This window comes from Ostreococcus lucimarinus, chromosome 1 (assembly GCF_000092065.1).
Source record: "Ostreococcus lucimarinus CCE9901 chromosome 1, complete sequence".
NCBI classification, from domain to species: Eukaryota; Viridiplantae; Chlorophyta; class Mamiellophyceae; order Mamiellales; family Bathycoccaceae; genus Ostreococcus; species Ostreococcus sp. 'lucimarinus'.
In genome coordinates this window covers 273,591-292,899 of record NC_009355.1, presented here as the reverse complement: position 1 = coordinate 292,899, position 19,309 = coordinate 273,591, and the positions used below count along the sequence as shown (strand labels likewise).

The 19,309-nt window shown below is 62.8% G+C and overlaps 14 protein-coding genes across 14 annotated transcripts; 7 read left to right on the top strand and 7 right to left on the bottom strand.

The window, feature by feature from the left end:
• Positions 1 to 268: 268 nt before the first annotated feature.
• Positions 269 to 1,225, top strand: OSTLU_28778 (predicted protein; the record flags this gene model as incomplete). The annotated part of the gene is made up of 1 exon (XM_001415756.1): positions 269 to 1,225. The coding sequence occupies one exon, from the start codon at positions 269 to 271 to the stop codon at positions 1,223 to 1,225; it is 957 nt and encodes a 318-aa protein (XP_001415793.1).
• A 255-nt stretch (positions 1,226 to 1,480) lies between these two features.
• On the bottom strand, positions 1,481 to 2,134 carry OSTLU_28777 (predicted protein; the record flags this gene model as incomplete). The annotated part of the gene is made up of 2 exons (XM_001415407.1): positions 1,481 to 1,760; positions 2,022 to 2,134. 2 exons carry the CDS (start codon positions 2,132 to 2,134, stop codon positions 1,481 to 1,483), a joined length of 393 nt encoding a protein of 130 aa, XP_001415444.1.
• A 99-nt stretch (positions 2,135 to 2,233) lies between these two features.
• On the top strand, positions 2,234 to 3,322 carry OSTLU_13669 (predicted protein; the record flags this gene model as incomplete). The annotated part of the gene is made up of 1 exon (XM_001415755.1): positions 2,234 to 3,322. One exon carries the CDS (start codon positions 2,234 to 2,236, stop codon positions 3,320 to 3,322), a length of 1,089 nt encoding a protein of 362 aa, XP_001415792.1.
• Positions 3,323 to 3,520: 198 nt separating this feature from the next.
• On the top strand, positions 3,521 to 3,889 carry OSTLU_28776 (predicted protein; the record flags this gene model as incomplete). The annotated part of the gene is made up of 1 exon (XM_001415754.1): positions 3,521 to 3,889. One exon carries the CDS (start codon positions 3,521 to 3,523, stop codon positions 3,887 to 3,889), a length of 369 nt encoding a protein of 122 aa, XP_001415791.1.
• Positions 3,890 to 3,921: 32 nt separating this feature from the next.
• OSTLU_13668 (MFS family transporter: acetyl-CoA) lies at positions 3,922 to 5,238 on the bottom strand (the record flags this gene model as incomplete). The annotated part of the gene is made up of 1 exon (XM_001415406.1): positions 3,922 to 5,238. One exon carries the CDS (start codon positions 5,236 to 5,238, stop codon positions 3,922 to 3,924), a length of 1,317 nt encoding a protein of 438 aa, XP_001415443.1.
• A 726-nt stretch (positions 5,239 to 5,964) lies between these two features.
• Positions 5,965 to 6,363, top strand: OSTLU_7447 (predicted protein; the record flags this gene model as incomplete). The annotated part of the gene is made up of 1 exon (XM_001415753.1): positions 5,965 to 6,363. A coding segment is annotated over one exon (399 nt), but the record flags the coding sequence as incomplete, so codon positions are not given.
• A 66-nt stretch (positions 6,364 to 6,429) lies between these two features.
• OSTLU_13667 (predicted protein) lies at positions 6,430 to 7,464 on the bottom strand (the record flags this gene model as incomplete). The annotated part of the gene is made up of 1 exon (XM_001415405.1): positions 6,430 to 7,464. One exon carries the CDS (start codon positions 7,462 to 7,464, stop codon positions 6,430 to 6,432), a length of 1,035 nt encoding a protein of 344 aa, XP_001415442.1.
• Positions 7,465 to 7,712: 248 nt separating this feature from the next.
• On the top strand, positions 7,713 to 9,155 carry OSTLU_44504 (predicted protein). Its single transcript, XM_001415752.1, has one exon. It carries the CDS (start codon positions 7,722 to 7,724, stop codon positions 9,111 to 9,113), a length of 1,392 nt encoding a protein of 463 aa, XP_001415789.1. The 5' UTR covers positions 7,713 to 7,721; the 3' UTR covers positions 9,114 to 9,155.
• A 48-nt stretch (positions 9,156 to 9,203) lies between these two features.
• Positions 9,204 to 10,981, bottom strand: OSTLU_23867 (predicted protein; the record flags this gene model as incomplete). Its single annotated transcript, XM_001415404.1, has 3 exons — positions 9,204 to 9,462; positions 9,544 to 10,547; positions 10,605 to 10,981. 3 exons carry the CDS (start codon positions 10,979 to 10,981, stop codon positions 9,218 to 9,220), a joined length of 1,626 nt encoding a protein of 541 aa, XP_001415441.1. The 3' UTR covers positions 9,204 to 9,217.
• A 549-nt stretch (positions 10,982 to 11,530) lies between these two features.
• Positions 11,531 to 11,938, top strand: OSTLU_7704 (MPT family transporter: inner membrane translocase (import) Tim17; the record flags this gene model as incomplete). The annotated part of the gene is made up of 1 exon (XM_001415751.1): positions 11,531 to 11,938. A coding segment is annotated over one exon (408 nt), but the record flags the coding sequence as incomplete, so codon positions are not given.
• Positions 11,939 to 12,262: 324 nt separating this feature from the next.
• OSTLU_13664 (predicted protein) lies at positions 12,263 to 13,564 on the bottom strand (the record flags this gene model as incomplete). The annotated part of the gene is made up of 1 exon (XM_001415403.1): positions 12,263 to 13,564. The coding sequence occupies one exon, from the start codon at positions 13,562 to 13,564 to the stop codon at positions 12,263 to 12,265; it is 1,302 nt and encodes a 433-aa protein (XP_001415440.1).
• Positions 13,565 to 14,482: 918 nt separating this feature from the next.
• OSTLU_48511 (predicted protein) lies at positions 14,483 to 16,194 on the top strand (the record flags this gene model as incomplete). The annotated part of the gene is made up of 1 exon (XM_001415750.1): positions 14,483 to 16,194. One exon carries the CDS (start codon positions 14,483 to 14,485, stop codon positions 16,184 to 16,186), a length of 1,704 nt encoding a protein of 567 aa, XP_001415787.1. The 3' UTR covers positions 16,187 to 16,194.
• Positions 16,195 to 16,293: 99 nt separating this feature from the next.
• Positions 16,294 to 17,862, bottom strand: OSTLU_39658 (predicted protein; the record flags this gene model as incomplete). Its single annotated transcript, XM_001415402.1, has 4 exons — positions 16,294 to 16,488; positions 16,588 to 16,878; positions 16,912 to 17,142; positions 17,644 to 17,862. The coding sequence occupies 4 exons, from the start codon at positions 17,860 to 17,862 to the stop codon at positions 16,294 to 16,296; spliced, it is 936 nt and encodes a 311-aa protein (XP_001415439.1).
• An 839-nt stretch (positions 17,863 to 18,701) lies between these two features.
• On the bottom strand, positions 18,702 to 19,133 carry OSTLU_28766 (predicted protein; the record flags this gene model as incomplete). The annotated part of the gene is made up of 1 exon (XM_001415401.1): positions 18,702 to 19,133. The coding sequence occupies one exon, from the start codon at positions 19,131 to 19,133 to the stop codon at positions 18,702 to 18,704; it is 432 nt and encodes a 143-aa protein (XP_001415438.1).
• Positions 19,134 to 19,309: the final 176 nt, after the last annotated feature.

Below are 19,309 nucleotides of genomic sequence, written 5' to 3'. Positions count from 1 at the left end.
GCGCACGCGAGCGTCGCCAGCGTCGCGCGTCGCGTCGTCGCGCGCGCGCCGTCGTCGTCGCCGTCGCCGTCGCGCGCGCTGACTCGGACGATCGTCCCGCGCGCCGCGCGTCGCGAACGAGCGTCGGCGCGCGCGACGACGCGCGGCGACGATCGAGGAGGAGTCGCGCGCGCACGCCGCGCGCGTCGCGCGCGCGATCGCGCGAAGCGACGAAAAGGACGCGCTCGGCGCGAGCGGCGCGCGCGGGACGTCGCGACGAGAGGCGCTGATGGAGGCGCTGGGAAGGGACGACGAGGTGGACGCGGGGCGGTTGAAACTGTTGGCGTCGGACGGCGGCGTGCCGGATGACGACGGTGGACGCGCGCGGGCGATGGTTTGGAAGGTGTGCTTGGAGTACCTGCCGAAAGAGCGCGCGCGGTGGGAGGCGACGGAACGGGCGAGACGAGAGGAGTACGGGAGGTTTTTGGAGGAGTTTTGCGCGTCGACGACGACGACGACGACGAGCGGCGCGTGGATCGACGCGCGCAGAGGGGATGAGTTGGCGGAGCAGATCGATCGAGACGTCGCGCGCGTGCATCCGGATATGCATTTCTTCAACGACGAGGGTGAGGATGGTGAGGGAGGGCGAAGGAAGGATGAGATGCGAAACGCGCTGTACGTGTTCGCCAAGTTGAATCCGGGCGTCGGGTACGTGCAGGGTATGCACGAGATGTATGGATGCATATATTACGTATTGGCGAATTCAGCGGACGCGCACGCCGCGCCGAACGCCGCCGCGGCGGATGCATTTTATTGCTTTACCGAGATATTCGGCGAGTTTCGCGACGTCTTCGTCATGGAGCTCGACGCGACGGATCAAGGCGTCCGCGCGTTGTTGGACGAGTTGAGCGATATGCTGGCCGTGCACGGGCCAGAGGTGCACGGACACTTGGAAGATCTGAACCTGACGACGTCGATGTACGCATTTCGGTGGATCACGCTGCTGTTCACGCAGGACTTTGAGTTCGCGGACGTCTTGCGCCTGTGGGACGTCATGCTCGCGTCGCCGCGTTCTCGCAAAGAGTGTCTGCTACGCTTGTGCGTGGCGTGTGTGCTGAACATCGGCTCAGAACTTATCGACGGCGATTTTGCGACGTGCATGAAGATGTTGCAAAACTACCCGCCGGTGGATATTCGTCGAATCACTCGCCTCGCCGCGGCGCTTCCGTACGGCATCGCGCGGTGATCGCGGTCGAATCGGGTTAGAAAATCGCATTGAAACAATCTTTAGCTAGCGGCGCGCAGTAAAGCGCCATTGTATTTATATCGACGCATCATTCATACATCGTGTACATCAACGCGGCGTCGTCTTAGTTGCTCAGACGCGGCGCGTCGTTCGCAAGCAACATCGCGTCTGAAACGGCAAAGCGTAGATGAACCTAATCACCACGACGTGGAGACATTAAAACGCTAAGTTGGTAGTGGTAAGCTATCGATGATATCACGCCCCTCGCGCCTCGCGCCGCGTGGCGTCGTGCAGAATGTCCACGTCGACCGCCGCTTCCGGCAACTGCACGTATCGCACGACGCTCCCGCGAATGAAACAATTCCTCACGCTTCGCATGTGCGGATACCGCGCCTCATCCGTCACCCGCGTGTTTTCGAGCTTAATGTTCAAGTATTGATCCACCGACACGAGCGTGCCCGCGATGGCGAGATCGTTCTTCAGCTCCACCGTCACCGGCTTCCCCACGAGCGTCTTAAAGTACGAGTAAAACAACCTACGAGCGCGAGCGTTCGCGACGCGCCGTCGTCAGTCACCCCAGTTCGCGCGCTGTGCGCGCCCTCGTCGCGTCGTCCGTCGCGCGCCGCGCCGCGCGCGCGCGTCGCGCGCGTCACCGCGTCGCTTCGAACGCACATGTCTCCCGTCCCTCACGCGAATCTTCGCGCGCGTCGAGCCCTGCGCGCGCGCCGAGCGCCGCGAACCGTCTCGCGAGCGTCGCTCGCGATCGTGCGCTCGCGTCGATGCGCTCGAACGCGACGCGACGTCGAGGACGCGCGTGCTTTTGACGTCGGCGCGGCGCGATCGCGATTTCGCGATTTTTTCGATGGCACCGCGCGCGAATGTTAGGGGGACGACGCGCGACGGCGACATCGCGTCGCTCCGACGCGCGCGGCGACATCGCGCGGCGCCGCAGCGCGCGCGCGCGGCGGGTAATAATTAATTCGCGCGCGCGCGCGTCGGAGCGACGCGATGACGGCGCGCGACGGCGGCGTGGAGGCGGAAAATGTCGCGCGAGTACGCGAATCGTCACAGTCGGCAGAGGGCGCGTCGACGGCGAACGGGGCGCGCGCGCGCCTGGGACTGGGCGCGGCCAAGGCGTGGCTCGCGGGGAAGGCGTCGCGAGCGAAGATCGCGGTTCGGGCGAAGACGAAGGCTGTGGTGCGGAGGGTGAAGCTGGAGCTGCGCGAGCAGTTCCCGCCGCCAGACGTGTGGTTCGAGCACATGGAACGTTTGGAAGAAGTCGCGGCTTTCGAGGCGGCGGAGCGCGAGCGCGCGACGGCAGTCGTGGAGTCATCGAGTGATGGTGTCGGCGCGGCGACTTCGACGCCGGAAGACGTCGGCGAACCGGAGGCTTCAGTCGCTTCGGTCGCGGGGAGCGAAGACGTAATCGACGCGAGCGCCGACGTCGAAGAGCTAAATTTAGATTTCGAGCGGTGCGCGTTGTCGCCGTGCGAGGCTTCGACGTCGTACGATGAAAATGATTACGTGTTTGATGAAGAGGACGGTGACGACCACGGGACGGACGAGCATCGCGTCGTGGTCGTCCCGAGAGCGCTCGCCCTCGACGGCGCGTTGCCTCAGTCAAACACCGTGAGTTTCGTACCACCTCCCAAGGCGTTGAAGTTGACCGGTAAAGTCATCGATTCTTCAAAAGCGAACACGTTTTGGGCGGGCGCTCGAAGTCGGACCGGGTTCGACTTCTCGCGAGACGCGCCCGTCGTCCGCGTTACGCCGAGTTCGCCGGCGTCTCCGGAGTGCCCGATTCCGAGTCCACCGCACGCGGAGAAAACCGCACACGCGGAAACGCCGCCGTGGTATCTCAAGAGACTCGATCGCGAGAGCCGCGAGCTCGCGAAGACGGCTCGAACGCTCATCGATTGGACGACGGACTTATTCGACGTTTCCGCGCCGGACGCCGATGCGCCGACGACCGAGAGCCACCTCGACGCAGACGTCACCGTGAACAGCAAAACCAAAATGGAAAACGTTTGGATAAACGTCGGCGAGTGCGACCTCGTCATCGCCGTGCCGTCCTCGAATTGCGAAAAGTGCGAGTAGTAATCTTAAATTTCAACCAGAGCGTCACTCAGCAACTCTACAGCGCGCATGCGTCTCGAGGCCAGCGCGCGTCTCGAGGCCTACCTCGACGGTCATCCCTCGACGTCGTCGCGTGCCACCGCTCTGACCGTCGCGAGCGACGCGAGCGACGACGCGCGCGACGACGACGCGGCGCTTCGCGCGATGGTTCGACGACGCATGGAACTGCGCATGTTGGGATACGATGTGTCGAGTGGCGCCGCGCTGGCGACGCGCGACGCGGACGAACATTCGAGACCGCTCGCGTCCGCGGCGCCGGACGATGGGGACGGCGTGGAGACGTCGTCATCGCGCGTGCGGGCGGCGGATGCGATCCTGAGGCGGTTGGTGTCGGAGCTGCGAGAGGACGTCGAGGCTTCGGCGGAGACGAAGGACGACGCGGAAGATGCGTGGAAACCGAGTGGGGAGGATTGGAACGCACCACCCGCGTTTTTGCTAGCGGATGGTGCGGCGACGAGCGCGCGAGGGATGCGGGAGAAGTACCCAGAATTATTCGCGGCGGACGCTCGAGCGTTGGGCGATGTGTAATGACTAGTGCTTGGAATGATGTTAAAGACTCGCTACGCCTGCTTCACGCGCCAGTGCGACTTCTGAGCCTGCGATAACCAATCGATCGTCTTACGCGTGAGCCTTAACCACGCGTAAGCGATGACTGGCGAAAGCATCACGACGATGTAGTACGGCGTATCCGTCGTCGCGCACTTACCTTTACACGCCGCCTTCAACGCATCCGTGGCGCAACTGCCGATGATCTCGCGCGTACCTTTCGCGACGCACACGTTCGTATTCACTCGATCGATTGTGAACAACGTGACGCTCTCCATCCACTTGGCGCCGAGATTGCTGACGGTGTTTAAGATTGTCATGTACGTGCCGCCCATGTCCGCATCGGAGACGCGGTTGTAAAACGCCATAAATGAAATGAAATGCGCGTTGCTGAATGCGCTGTATACGGACAGCCAGGCGAATAAGAAAGCGTAGTACCCGTACGGGATCGTCCCGCTCGATGTCACATCGGGAGCGTAAAACACGAGCAGCGCCGCGAACGCGCACGCGACGCCGCGCCACACCCAAGTCTTGGTGATGGTGTCCAACGGCCGCGCCCCGGCGGTCCATTTTCGAGTCAGCATGGGCATGGCCAAGTTGAGCGGAGTCATTAGCGCGGACATGGTGGCAATGTGCGTCTTCGGCACGCCTTTCTCTAATAACTTGAGCGTCGTCAGCGTCTCGGACGCGCTAAACGCCACGAATCGCGTGAGTAACACGGCGCTCAACTTGAGCACCGCGGGTAATCGCAGAATGGAAAACGCTTGCGCGTACGCCTTCTTCACGCTCATCTGCGTCTCGCACCGCACCTCCTTCGTGGCGTACACGAACACCGACGAAGCGATGAAGACATACCCCCAGAACGATATAAACGCCCCGAGATCTACCCCGTACGAGTTCAGCACCAAAAATCCCGTGAAGCACACGAAAAACCCGACCATTTGCCCGATCGCGTTGCACGTCGACGCCAACCCAACGTTCTTCTCGCTCAACATCGTCAGCGCCCACCCATCAACCGCGATATCCTGACTCGCCAGCAACAAATACAACCAAAAAAACGTCCACGTCAGCGTCTTCACGTCGCTCCCGTCGGCGCTAATCAACTCCCCGAGCGCGTTGGCCAAAAACAACAGCGTGCATCCGACGATCGCCTGCAGCGGCATCACCCACGTCCGTCGCTGTCCGAAAGACTTCACGTACACCGCGTCCACGACCGGCGCCCAGAGCACCTTCAACGAGAACGGCCACGACGCCAACGAAAACACGCCTTGGTCGCCGTACGACGCGCCGCGCTCCTGCAAGATGAATCCCACCGACGACGACAGCCCCATCGGCACGCCCTGCAGCGTGTACAGCAGCAGCAGCAGGCACACCGCGCGAAAGTCATCGTACGGCAGTCCGAACGCGAACGCGCGCGCGTCCGCCGTCGTCGCGCGCGTCGTCGTCGATCGTTTCGTCGTCGGCTCGTCGCCAGCCTTCGTCGTTCGCGCTCGACGCCTCGACCGCGACCGCGACCGCGACCGCGATCGAGACTCGCGCGCGCGCGCGCGCGGTCGAGACGCATCGCGCGCGGTCGATCGCGGCGGCATGGCGTCGTTCGTCGCGCGACGACGGCGCGCGGAGTGACGACTGCGTCGGCATTTCTCGGCGCGGCGGCCGAGCGCGGCGCGCCGATCGAATCGATGGCGGCGACGCCGCGCAAGCGCGCGCGCGCCGCCGCGTGCTGTAAAACGCCGCGCGCCGACGACGACGACGACGAAGCGCGCTCGACGACGACGATCGAGCGCGCGCTCACGCGAAAGTTTTCGAAGTTGGCGAAATTGGAAAACACGAAACCGACCGTGATGCGGCCGGAAAGCCTGGCGACGCGGCGCGCGGTGAACCCTTCGACGTCGGCGAACGCGCGATGGCGCGCGGCGAACGCGAAGTTGGCCGTGGTGCGCCGGATGACGACGACGACGAGCGAGCGGTTGGCGGCGATGCTGACGGAGCGCGTGGGACTCGAGCTCGCGAGCGAAAGCGAACGCGAGGCGCGGTTGGAGAGCGGGAATAAAGCGCTGGATGCGCGGTTGGGACGACTCGGAATGACGCGAGTGCCGATGGTCGGGGATGGGAATTGTCAGTTTCGAGCGTTGGCGGCGAATGCGTTGCGCGACCAGGAGCGCCACGCGGAGATTAGGGAGTTGGCGACGACGCGCGTGGAGGAGAGACGAGAGGACTTTGAGATTTATTTTGATGGACCGCGCGCCTTGGATAAGTGGCTGCGGGAGATGAAACGCGATAGGACGTGGGGGGATGAGTTGACGCTTCGCGCGGCGTGCGACGCGTTGGGACAGAAGATTCACTGCGTCCAGAGCACGCAGAGCAATTGGTACTTGCTGTACGAACCCGAAGAACTTAAAAGTAAACGGATGTGCTTCATCTCGTACGTCTCCCCTGTGCATTACGACGCGATCGCCGAAAAGGCTAAGCGATGAGGGCGTTACCAGTAGAGTACAAATATTATGTAACATTGCGGGCTGTTAATCGAACAAGCTGTCTCCGAGAGACTCAATCACCGTCGCCAAAGCTTGACTGTGCGAAGATTTCGCGGAGAGACGCGATGCGTGAGCTTCAGCTTTTGCAGCGGCCGCGCGCGCGCGATACATTTCGCGAATGGCTTCATCTTTTTTGGTTTCCTCGTATCGCAACGCCGAGACCAAGTCTCGCTCGCGAACGTCCATCGCGTCCACTCGCGCGCGAAGTTCCGCAACTCCTGGCGCATCGTGTTCGACCATCACGCGCAGCTTTTTGAGCTCGCCCTCTTGCGCGATCGCGTTCGCCGTGACGCGCGCGAGTTCGTTCTCCAGCGCCACGCGCGTTTCTTCGGCGCGCGCGAGCTGTTCGCGTAGTTCTCGCGACAAACCGTCGCCGCTCGACACCACAACCTCGTTGAACGCATCGATTTCGCGCTCCGCCTCGGTTACGCGCGCATTCACACTGTTCGCGTACGCCTCTGCACTCTCACACCGCCGACGAAGCGATTCTAACTCGACGTCTTTCTTCGCCGACTCGGCTCTCGCCGACGCCGCGTTGTCGCTCGCCGCGCGCTCCCGTCGTCGATGCTCTTCCTCCATATCCCTCCACGCCTTCGCCTTCGCCTCTAAATCTTTCCGCAGCGCATTACGCTCTTCACGAACGCGCGCTAAATCCCGCTCCGCGCGCGCGAGCGTCGCCTTGACGTCGTCCCTTTCGCTCGCAGCCGCGCGCGCCGCGCCGTCCGCCGCGTCCCGCGCCTCCTCCAGCGCGCCCACATCTCTCTCTCGCGCCGCGTTCTCTCGTCGCGCGTCCTCCAGCGCGTGCCTCGCCGCTCTCGCCTCCTTATCCGCGCGTCGCGCGTCGTCCTCGAGCCTCGTCGCCCGCGCGCCGAGCGTTCGCAGCACCTCCTCGAGCGTGCGCTGTTTCGCCAGCAGCGCCCGCTTCGACGCCGCGCCGTCGGAATCGGCGTCGGAATCGCTCTCCGACGCCCGCGCGCGATGGATGACGTCCTCGGTGAACTCGCCGAGCAGTCCCACCATCGAGCGCGCCCTCGACGGGCGCGTCGCGCCGTCCCGATGTGACGCGCGCGATTCAAAACACAGCGCGCGCGTCACAAACCGTCGCGAGCATGGCGTCGCGCGTCGCCTCGCCCGCGCGCGCGCCCGCGCGCGCGCTCGATCGACGCGCGGTCGGTCGCGTCCGTCGCGGCGCGCGCGCGGGCGCGACGCGCGCGGCGATCGCGACGGACGCGGCGAATAAAACGCCCGGTCGAGGGCTTCATCAGCACTCGGTCGTCATGAAGTTTGGCGGTTCGTCCGTCGCCGACGCGGCGCGCGTGCGAGAGGTCGCGCAGATCGTGCTGTCGTTTCCGGAGGAGATGCCGGTGCTCGTGCTGTCGGCGATGGGTAAGACGACGAATAATCTGCTGGCGGCGGGGGAGATGGCGATGCGCGCGGAGGAGGGCGTCGAGGCGCTGGAACCGCTGCGCGCGATACGAAGGCTGCACGAGGACACGATGGAAGCGCTGGGCACGGATGCGGTGACGAAGGCGGAGGTGCAAAAGTTGTTGAAGAAGCTGGAGCAAGTGTGCACGGGGATCGCGCTGATGCAAGAGGTGACGTCGCGGACGCGGGCGCTGCTGGTGAGTTTCGGCGAGCGAATGAGCACGAGAATCTTCGCGTCGTATCTGCGGTCGTTGGGAGCTCGAACCGAGCAGGTGGACACGATCGACGACATGTTCGTCACGACGGATGAGTTTGAAAATGGGATGATTCTGGACGCGACGTTTTCAAAGACGAAGGCGCGATTGACGTTGGGGCCGGGGGACGAACCCGTCGTGCGCGTGGTGACGGGATTTCTCGGTAGAGGCGAAAAGACGGGGGCGGTGTGCACGCTCGGACGGGGAGGTAGTGATTTAACGGCGACGGTGATCGGCAAGGCGCTCGGGTTAAAAGAGGTCCAGGTTTGGAAAGACGTCGACGGCGTGCTCTCCGCGGATCCGCGCGAGGTTGAGGGCACGGTTCCCATGCCGTTTTTGAGTTTTCAAGAAGCGACCGAGTTGGCGTACTTTGGCGCGCAGGTGCTTCACCCGCACTCGATGCGACCGGCGATGGATTCCAGTGACTTGTGCGTGCGCGTGAAAAACTCGTATAACATTAGAGCGCCCGGCACCGTTATTGGGCACGTGCGCGACGAAGACGAGCACAAAAATTGGCTTCTTACATCCATCGTGCAAAAGAAAAACGTCACCATGCTCGACATTACGTCGACGCGCATGCTCGGCCAATACGGTTTTTTGGCCAAGGTTTTCAGCGTCATGGCGTCCAATGGAATTTCTGTCGACGTCGTCGCGACATCAGAGGTGAGCGTGTCGCTCACGCTCGACCCATCCAAGTTGTGGAGCCGAGATTTGGCCAAGGAGGAACTGGAAAAACTCGTGCAAGATTTCGAAAACGAGGGCATCGCGCACGTGACGGTGAGCAGCGGACATTCCATCATTTCTCTCATCGGTAACGTGGAAAGAAACAACGAAATCATGGAGCGATCGTTCCGCGCTCTTGGCTCCGAGGATATCAAAGTGAAGATGGTTTCTCAAGGGGCGTCGAAAACGAACATCTCTCTTTTAGTCGACCAAGAACAAGGGAGCGACGCCGTGCGAGCGATTCACTCTGAATTTTTCAGCAAGTAATAACCGACACGTAATATGAAGTACGCGCAGTAGCGATAGCGAAGCGAACGAAAGAGTTTTCGGTATTAATAATCACCCTATTATTCGCCAAAGTCCAAGTTGAGTCATTTTCCGAGCGTTTTCCTCGACGCAGATTCCTTGAGCGTGACGATTCTATTCAGCACCGGGGCGTCCGCGGTGCTATCGTTGTCAAAGGTGAAGAAACCCAGACGCTGCAGCTGCACTTGCGTTTCCAATGGTTTGGAGGCGAATTCAATTAGGCCCGGTTCGAGGAGCGCATCTCTATGGACAACGAGCGACTCGGGGTTGATTTGAGTCAACCAGTCCACGCTTCCATCGTCTTCTTCGTCTTCTTCGGCGTCGCCTTCAACAGCGTCGGTCGCCGTCGCCGTCGGTGCGTTACTTTGCTCGGCGTTCGCGTCAACTTTACCGGGGATCTCTACGGTGAAAAGATTGTTGTATAATCTGCACTCACCCTTGACGAAGTCCGGCGTTGCCCAGTGAAGAATTCCCTTTGGCGGCTTTGCCGCGCGAGACTCCATGTCTATCGTTGCGTTGATTTCCGATACCGAGCCATCGTCGTGCGTCTTAAAATCCGTGCACGTGATGTTATACCCGAACTGCAATCGAACCGTCTTACCAGGCGCCAAACCAAAGTATCCGTCCACGTCTTCCGTCTTGAAGTCAGAACGTTCTATGAAAATGGTTGGCTTCAAATCGATGCGACGCATGCCGCGCTCGGCAAACGACGGATGCACCGGAGCTTCACACATCAACTCACCTCCGGGATGGTTCGTGATATTCACCTTCACAGGATCTAATACTGCGAAATATCTAGACGCCGAATCTTTCATCTCATCCCGCACCACGTTCTCGAGACGGCTGATGGGTTGCGTGTTGTCGTGACGTGTCACACCGAGCGACGCGCAAAACTTGTTGATGGCGCTCGGCGTGTAACCGCGCCGGCGAAGGCCCTCGAGAGTGAGCAAACGCGGATCGTCCCAACCGTTGACGTATCCTTTGGTCACGAGCGTGTTCAACTTGCGCTTGCTCATCACGTTGTAAGTGATGTTGCATCGAGAAAACTCCCACGTCACCGGCTTGTACGTGTCGAGAGCGTCCAACAGCCAATAGTACGACCCGTTCGGCGCTTGTCTAGACTCGAATTCGAGCGTGCACAATGAGTGCGTGATATTTTCTAGGCTGTCCACTAAGCAGTGCGTGTAGTCGTACGTCGGGTAAATGCACCACTTGTCGCCAGAGTGAGGGTGCGTCTCGTACTTGATGCGATACGCCGCGAGATCCCACATGCTCGGAATGTCGCTTCGCAAATCCCCCTTCATTCGCAAGCAGCACTCGCCCTCCTTGAACTCTCTATTTTTCATCTTCTCGAAAAGCGACAAGTTCTCTTCGACGCTCGTGTTTCGCCACGGACTTTCCGCGCCCTCGGGAAGCGGCGTCTCGTAACGCGGCAAGCCGCCGTCGGCGCACATCTTTTGAAACGACTGCAGTAGCTTTCGCGAGTTGAACGTCTGCTCTTTGTTCTGAAAGCACACGTACGCGTTGCCAGACTTGATCAAATCTACCGCAAACTCGTACAACTTGTCGAAATAATCGCTCGAGTACGTCGTCGCCGCCGGTTCGTGTCCCAACCACTTTACCGAACTAATAATGCTATCGATGTACTCTTGCTTCTCCGCCGCGGGATTCGTGTCGTCAAACCTCAAAATCGTCTCACCGCCTCGTTTTCTCGCCACTCCAAAGTCAAAGTACATCGCCTTCGCGTGTCCGATGTGCAAATACCCGTTCGGCTCGGGCGGAAATCGCGTTCGCCACTTCCCACCCGTCGCCGCCAAGTGATCCGCCATCGCCGCCACTGAGTTTATCGCGTAATTCTTCGCCCCCGGCGGCAAATTTTCCTTTTGTTTCGCCGTCACGTGTCCTTCGCTCCCCGGTTTCGGTAAATGCGTCGCGTCCAGCGCGTCCTGCGTCTCCGCCGCGTTCGCCTTCGCCTTCGTCTTCGCCTTCGCCTTCCCCCCCTCTCCTCCCTCCTTCGCCTTCGCCTCCGCCCGCACCGTCGTCGTCGCGCATATCGCTTCCGCGCTCTCAAACGCCGCCTTCGCCTCGCCGTACGCCTTCACCCGCATCGCCGCCATCCCGCGCGCGATCGCGTCGAGCGCGCTCGGATCCGGTCGCTTTTTCGTCACCTTTTCCGCCGCCTTCAGCGCCTTCTTCGCCGCGCTCATCGACGTCTCGCCCGCGCTCGCGTCGCTCGCGTCGCGCTGCGTCGCGTCCGCCATCGCGCGCGCCCTCCGTCGCTCGCGTCGCGCGCCGCGCGTCGCCCTCTGTCGCTCGCGCGCGTTAGGGTCGCCGCCGACGTCACGCGATCGCCCGCAGAGCGCGACGCGCGCGTCGCCATGGCGTCCGTCGACCACGGGCGCGAGCCGTGCCCGCACAGAATCTTCGACGACGTCGGCGGCGCGTTCGCGATGGGCGCCGTCGGCGGCGGCGTCGTCAATCTCGTCAAGGGTGCGTACAACGCGCCGAGAGGATTCGCGCTCGCGAGCGCCGCCGAGGCGATCCGACGCGAGGCGCCGCGAATCGGTGGCTCGTTCGCGGTCTGGGGGGGACTGTTCAGCGCGTTCGATTGCGCGCTGGTGGCGGCGCGAAGGAAGGAAGATCCGTGGAATCCGATCATCAGCGGCGCGGCGACGGGCGGCGCGCTGCAGCTGAGGTACGGATTGCCGAGCGCGGCGCGATCGGCGGCGTTCGGAGGGTTCCTGTTGGCGGTGATCGAAGGGATTAGCATAATGTTGACGCGGTTGACGGCGCCGCCGCCGCCGCCGCCGGTGATGGCGATGGCGGGAGGACCGGAGACGGGGAGCGGGCGCGGGAGCGGGGACGCGAGCGGGGACGCGAACGCGAACGCGAACGCGAACGCGGGGGGGCAGGAGAGCGGGTCGATCTGGGGGAACGTGTTCGGCGGTGGACGAAAAGCCGAAGAAGAGTCCAGCGGGTCGCCCGCGATGCCGGATTTCGGAGCGGCGACGACGGAGCTAAAGTGATCGAGGACTCGAACGCGCGCGGCGGGACGCATAGAAAGACATTTAATCCAGACAGAAACGTCCGTAGTGAAACTAAACTAAAGTCTAATCGATCACGAGCTCGCGAACTTCGACGCCTTCGAAGTTTGAGTCGGAGGATGTGGCTAAGGTGAGCGCGCGCCCGTTTTCGAGCGCGAACGGTGTCCGGTCGCCCGTGAGGTGGAAATCGTCGAGCGTCGCGTAGTCTCCATCTAAAACTTGTTCGAGAACGCGATACTTTTTCAATTGCTGACGCGCGCGGAACGGGAGGTCGAGCTCGAACGAGGTCAACGCCCGCCCCCACGCCGAATGCGGTCGACGAGACGTCAAGAAGACGTCGACGTCGCGACACATCGGACACCCTTTCGCCGCTGAGAGCGCGACGTACGACGCGAGACAGTCTTCGCAGAAAGACGCCCCGCAGCACGGCGCGCGAGCGGCTTCGCCCGATAACACATCAAGGCAAATCGTGCACGACTCATCGCGCGTCACGAGTTCGTCGTCTAAATCAATCAACGGGGTCGTCTCCGTCGTCGTCTCGGACGGCTTGGCGCTGCGAAAACCGGTGGGAATCGCGAAGACTTTGCAATGTATATCCTCCTCGCGCGGCGTCGGTGCGTATTTCTGCGGCGTCGGCGCATCGCGTGTGACCACAATGACGTACGCATCGCCGTCGTACGTGGTGACGTCTAAAACCGTTCTCGACGTCTTCGCGTCGGGATTCGCGAGGCACGCCTCCACGTTGACGCGCAACGCCTCGAGCAAGCCCCGTCGCGAGTCTGTCGACCCCTCAGCCCTGGAGTCGATCACGTGCACCGGGCGCTCGCCGTCGAGCCAAACGACGACGATGAATTGACTCGAAATCGCGCACGACGGCACGGTAGGCATCGCTCGAGCCGCCAGCTCGAGCGCTCGACCTCGCACCGCGCCGAATCGCGGCATCCATCCCAAATCCACCCTCAACGATGTCGCCTCGATCGCGCGCACGCGCGTCCGCCCACGCTCATCCAACGTGAACGCGCACGCCTTTCGCTCCAGCACCGCGTACTCTTCGTCGAAATTAATCGCAATCGTCACGTACTCCAATCCTTCGCCGCCGTCGAGCGCGCGCACGCGAGCGAACGGCGCGAGCGTCTTCTCCTCCTCCATCCCTCCCCGCGCGCTTCGCCTGTCCGCGTTCGCCGTGAACACCGCACACGCCGTCGCTTCATCCCCACGCAGCCGCCATATCGCCAAGCACGACCCGTTTCCCGCGAACTCGTCGCCCGAGTGGTTCCACTTCGTCGCCGCGCGCGCCCACGCGTACTCCCCCGCCGTCCCGCACCCGCCGACCGCGCACCGTCCCGTCGCCGGCCACGCCGTCGGCATCGTCAGCGTCTTCACGACGTCTCCGGTCGCCCCGTCCAGGACGTCGACCGCGCACGTCGGATCGCCGCGGCACCGCGCGACGCGTCCCGCCGCCGCCGCCGTCCCGACGCAGCACGCGTCCACCGCCCCGCCTCCGCCGTCGCGCGCGTCGTCCGCCCGCGCGCGCGCGTCGCGCGGGATCGACGTCCACGTCGCGCGCGCGCGATCGCCGTCGCGCGCGCCGTCGCGCCGCGGCGCCGCGTCGAAGCGCGCCAACGACCCGTCGTCGAACCCGACGACGACGACGTCGCCGCGCGCCGCGAACGCCGTCGCGCGCGGCGCGCGCGACGCCCCGCGCGACGTCGCCGCGTCGTCCGCGTCGCGCGCGAGCGCCGCGGCGCGCGCGGCGACGCGCATCGGCGACGAGATGTGGCGCCAGCCTGTCGGTCGCGTCCGCCGGCGTCAGACTCGCGCGCGATGTCGCTCGCGCGCGCGCGCGTCGCGACGGCGCGCGCGACGGCGCGCGCGACGGCGTCGACCGCGCGCGGGGGGGCGCGACGCGCGACGACGCGCGTCGCGCGCGCGAGAAGGGCGCAAGATGCGATGGGCGATGGTTCGAAACCGTTGCGGCGACGCGCGGCGGCGACGACGCGCGCGCTGCGCGAGGACGACGTCGACGGGCTCAAGGTGGACGAACTGAAGGACGTGCTGCGGACGATGGCGCTGCCGGTGAGCGGGCGGAAGGCGGATCTCGCGGCGCGGGTGAAGGAGGCGCTGGCGGCGCGCGGCGAAGGCGAAGGCGAAGACGAAGACGAAGACGAAGACGCGACGGCGACGATCGAGGCGGTCGTGGAGGCGACGGTCGAGGGACGCGCGGTGGAAGAAGCGGAGGCGACGTTCGCGGAGGCGCGCGAGGAGGGTGGTGTCGCGGAGACGGTGATGGAGACGCGCGCGGACGCCGCGCCGGCGGAAACGGCGGCGCCGGTCGAACGGCGCGCGAGCGTCGTCGAGGGATGGGACGAGGCGCGCGCGCCGACGCCGGGCACGGCGTTTTGGAACGCGATGCCGCGGGCGACGAGAGCGGACGCTCGAGAAGCGGAAGTGACGAAGACGACGTCGCCGTTGCGCGTGGTGCACATCACCGCCGAGTTGGCGCCCATCGCCAAGGTTGGCGGTTTGGGCGACGTCGTCGAAGGACTGGCGCGCGCGCACGGGAAGATGGGACACGCGGTGACTGTGATTCTTCCATTTTACTCGTGTTTACCGACGGACAAGATCGACGGCTTGACGCACGTGATGGATTACGACGTCACCAAGGGTCGTTATCAAGACGGCGAGACGCGATATTTCAACTTTCGCACGACGGCGATGCGAGGGCGAGTGAACGGCATCGACGTGATACTTCTCAAGCCACACGACGACGAGCGCTCGAATATATTTCAAGGTTCGAAGATTTACGGCGGATCGTACGATGAACGTGAGGCGTACTTGTACTTTTGTCGCGCGGCGCGCGAATTTTTAATCGCCTCTGGTGAGAATCCAAACATCATTCACTGTCACGAGTGGCAAGCGTGCGGATTTCCTATGATCTTTTGGGGACTTCGCGATGCGTACGGGCAAGACTGCGACGGTATGTCCAACGCGAAAATCATGCTGACGATTCATAACTTGGACTCCAACGGCGAAGCGAGACAGGAAGAGTTCTGCGCCACGGGCGTGGACGCCTCCATGTTCGCCACCGTCGACAAGGCTTTGGACGAACGCACCATCGGGCACAACCCAGAAAGGCTTTGCTTGCTCAAGGGGGGCATCGTGTATTCGAATCACGTCACCACGGTGTCTCCGACGTACGCGACGGAAATTCTCGCCGGCGGTGGCGGATTCACGGGGAAGAATCTCGTTGGAAACAAGCACAAGTTTAGCGGGATTCTCAACGGAATCGATCCGGAGAGTTGGACCCCGAGCGACGATCCGTTCATACCGTACGGCTATGACTCTACCAACGTCAAGTCGCAAAAGGCGTTGTGCAAAAAGTATCTGCAGCGCGGATTAGGTATGAAGGAAGACCCCGACGCGCCGCTGGTCGTGTGCGTGTCGCGCCTCGTGCCGCAAAAGGGAGTAAATCTCATCGAGCAAGCGATTCGCACGACGCGCTTTAACGGCGGTCAATTCGTGCTTCTCGGCACCGGCCATTCAGACGGCGTTTTCCGCAAAATGGCTGAAACGGAAGAGTTCGGAGAAAATTCCGACTCGACGCGGCTTATGCTCATGTACAGCGACGCATTGAGCCATTTACTCTACGCCGCAGCGGACATTGTCATCGTGCCCTCGATGTTCGAGCCGTGCGGACTTACGCAAATGATCGCGTTGCGCTACGCCGCACTTCCGCTCGTCCGTCGCACGGGCGGTCTCGCGGATACCGTATTCGACATCGATGACGCTTCGATCGACGAAAACGAACGAAACGGTTTCGTGTTTGATGGCACGGGTGCTGAAGACATCGACGTCGCGCTCTCGCGAGCATTCAATCTGTACAAATCCAAACGCTCCACGTTTGAGGAGTACCAGAAGCGCGCGATGAACGTCGACAACACGTGGACGGAACCGGCTCAGTCATATATTGACCTTTACAGAACGCTTTAAAAGCGCGGTACTTGTTGTAATCAAACTTAACCTTGACACGCGTCGCGGGAAATCGCAATTTCAATGAATGTCGTTTCGATATAACAGCAAAGCAAATCGTGCTATTCTTACTTACGCGCGTATAAAAAGATATATCCCTGACCCGTTCGAACTTCTTCCGCGGTGAGTGAGTTGACATCATCGTCGTTGAAGTGCTGCCAGTCGCTGTTTCCTTCAGCGGTGAACTCTCGCGCGCAAGCGGTGTAGTGCCCACTACCGGCGTTCAAACCGTGATGCGTGACGACAGCCACGAGATCATACATCTTATCGCTGCGCATAACCTGCGCAGGGGGGATGGCGCTCTTCCTCGGTGTGCGACGAGACTTTCCCGTCGAAGCCGGCACCTTTTCAGGTTTTTGCACCGCTTCGCCGTTGGTCTCGCAGTAAGGAGCTAAGTCTAAATCATCCAAAGGGAAGTCCACGTCGTGCGTGAGCTTGGTGCGCATCGCGTGACCTTTCCACGTGAAACGTTTCAAGTGCAAGCACAGAACAGGCGGGAGCTTGGCGATCCGCGTAGATTTCGTCGCACTCTGAACTTTACCGCATCCGTCGCAAAAGTATCGCCCGTGTCCGCTGAGGGTTTCGTTGCGCACAAACGCCGCGAGACATTGCTGCAGGGTGGCCTCTCCGTTAGGACCTTCGCCTTCTTCGATCTCCACCGAAGGTGAAACCGGGGTCGACGGCACGGAGCCGTTTTTCCCGACGACAGGAGGGATGGGAAGCGAAAGATCCATGAATGGTTCTCGACGTTCGCTTGATCGCTCGCACTTCATGCACGTCACCGTCGTCACCGCAACGCCGCCGAAGATTTCCATGATTTTATCACCCGTCACGCCGTCATCTTGTTCACATTTCCCCTGTGGTGTCTTCGGCGACGTGGGTGACAATCCACCCTTCAATCCGTTCGTTTGAGATCCCTTAAGCGACTCCTCGAGTTGCCTCTTCACCTCGCTCGCCGTGACCCCGCGCGACAGCCGCGACGGCGACGCAAACGTGCTCGAAGGCGAACTCAAATGCGTGCTCGCATCGGCGGTGGTAGTCTTGGACTTTTCGCAGCGCACCCCTTCTTGCGCTTCCTTCTTCGCCTGCGCCTTGCAAGGACGGCAAATACAACCCTTGTCGTGTCTCTTCGGCCCCCAACGAGACATGATGATGTATCCTCCGTCTTCGTCGCCGTCGTCCACTCGCCTATCTTCGTTCGACAACAGCCCATTCACCGGCGACGAGCCGCGTGCAGCGCCGCTACTTTTCGTCTCGTCGTCGTCGTCGTCGTCGTCGTTTCTCAAAAAGCTCGGGCTCGGGCTCGATCTTCCGCTGCGGCTTCTCACGCTTCTCGCTCGCGTTGGAGGATTCGGAATGCCGTTTTCGCACGGCGAGTGTTCCTTCCGCCGCGGCGTCAGCGTCCCTCGCATTTTCACCGCGTGTTTCCCACTACTCAACTCCTTTCTCAACCTATCCAACAAGAACCGCATGAACTCGTGCGCGTCCTGCTGTTCGTTCCCCGCGAACGACGGCACGAGCCTCCACACGCTTCGCAACAAATCGTGCGGCGGAAACGCCTCGTACTCTCCATCCATCAGCGTCCGCATCACGCACCGCATCTCCGCCCCCACGTCCAGCGTTTCCGCGCTCGCCATATCCGCCCGCCTCTCTCGCGTCATCGCCGGCGGTCGCATCGCGAACCTCCTCTTCGCCCCTCCCCGCTCGCTCGCGCTCGTCGTCCCCGCGTCGTCTCGTCCCGCGTCGCCCTCGCTCGCCGTCGATTCGCTCGTCCCTCGTCCCGACCGTCCCTCCGTCCGTCGCTTCCGTTTCAGCGACGCGTCGAACGTCAGCACCTCATCGCCGGCGTCGAACGACCGCGCGCGCGCGCGTCCTCGCGTCGCGCGCGCCGATAAAAACGCCGCCGCCTCGTCGCCGAGCAGATATTCTCGAAACGCGCGCACGTGTCGCAGCGCCTGCGCGCGCGTCGTCGTCGTCAGTCGTCGCTCGCGTCGCGCGTCGTCGTCGTCGTCGTCGCCGTCGTCGCCGAGCGGCCGCGCGAGCGCCATCGCGCGGCGAGCGATCGCGCGCGCGGACGCGCCTGGAGGATGGCGTTCAGGTAACACGTGTTCGACGCGTTGTACAGGCCCGCGCGAAGGCGCGCGCGCGACGCGAGGGCGACGTCGACAGCGCGCGCGTCGTCGCGCGCGCGCGCGCGCGACATCTCGCGACGGGGCGGTGTGCGGCGGACGCGAGCGAGAGAAATCTGGTGGACGCGCGCCGGGCATTCGAAACCGCGAGCGCGGCGCGCGGCGCGTCCGAGCGAGACGAGGCGAGGGCGAGGGACGCGCGAGACGACGGCGAACGGCGGGCGAGTGAAGACGAAGGAAGACGAGGGATGACAACGAGAGACGAGGTGGATAGCGGTACAGCGTTACAATGAATTATTCGCGTCGACGACGCGTCGGCGACGGCGGCGAGCGGCGAGCGGGCGGCGTCAACGCACGCGCGCGCGGCATTTCGGGCAGGTTTTGTGTCGTTGGAGCCACGGGGCGATGCAGTCGATGTGAAACGTGTGCTCGCAGCGCGTGAGTCGGACGATGTCGGCGCGAGAGTCGTCGTCTTCGAGACACACCGGGCAGTCGGAGGACTCGGACGCCTCGGCGACGCTCACGCGACGCACGCCGGTTTCGATGTCCCTCGAGCTCGTGCCGTTGACGATCGCCGTCAGCATGTCCATCACGGACGCCTTTTCCGCGCTCAGACGCTCGCCTCGACTCATCTTCCACCACCAATCCATCCAAAGTTCTTCGAGCGTGGCTTCGAAGTCGTACCCCGTCGTCTCGTCGTCCTCGAGTCTCGTCGCCCAGATCTCGTCGCGCACCGCGCATTCGCGCTCTCTCGCCAGTAACGCCTCGTTCTTCACCATCGATCGCGCGTCCGCGCCGGGATCGCTCGATCGCGACGTCGACGCCGACGCCTCGTCGAGCAACCGCCTCGCGCCGCGTCGCCGTCCCCGTCCGCGCGCGCTTCGACTCTTTCCCGCGCGTCCGTCGCCGCCGCAGACGACGTCTGCTTTCATCGCGCGCGCGTACTCGCGTTCGC

Excerpts from the sequence above, each read along its gene's own strand:
- OSTLU_44504 (XM_001415752.1), top strand. The coding sequence starts at position 7,722 with ATGAAGTTTGGCGGTTCGTCCGTCGCCGACGCGGCGCGCGTGCGAGAG.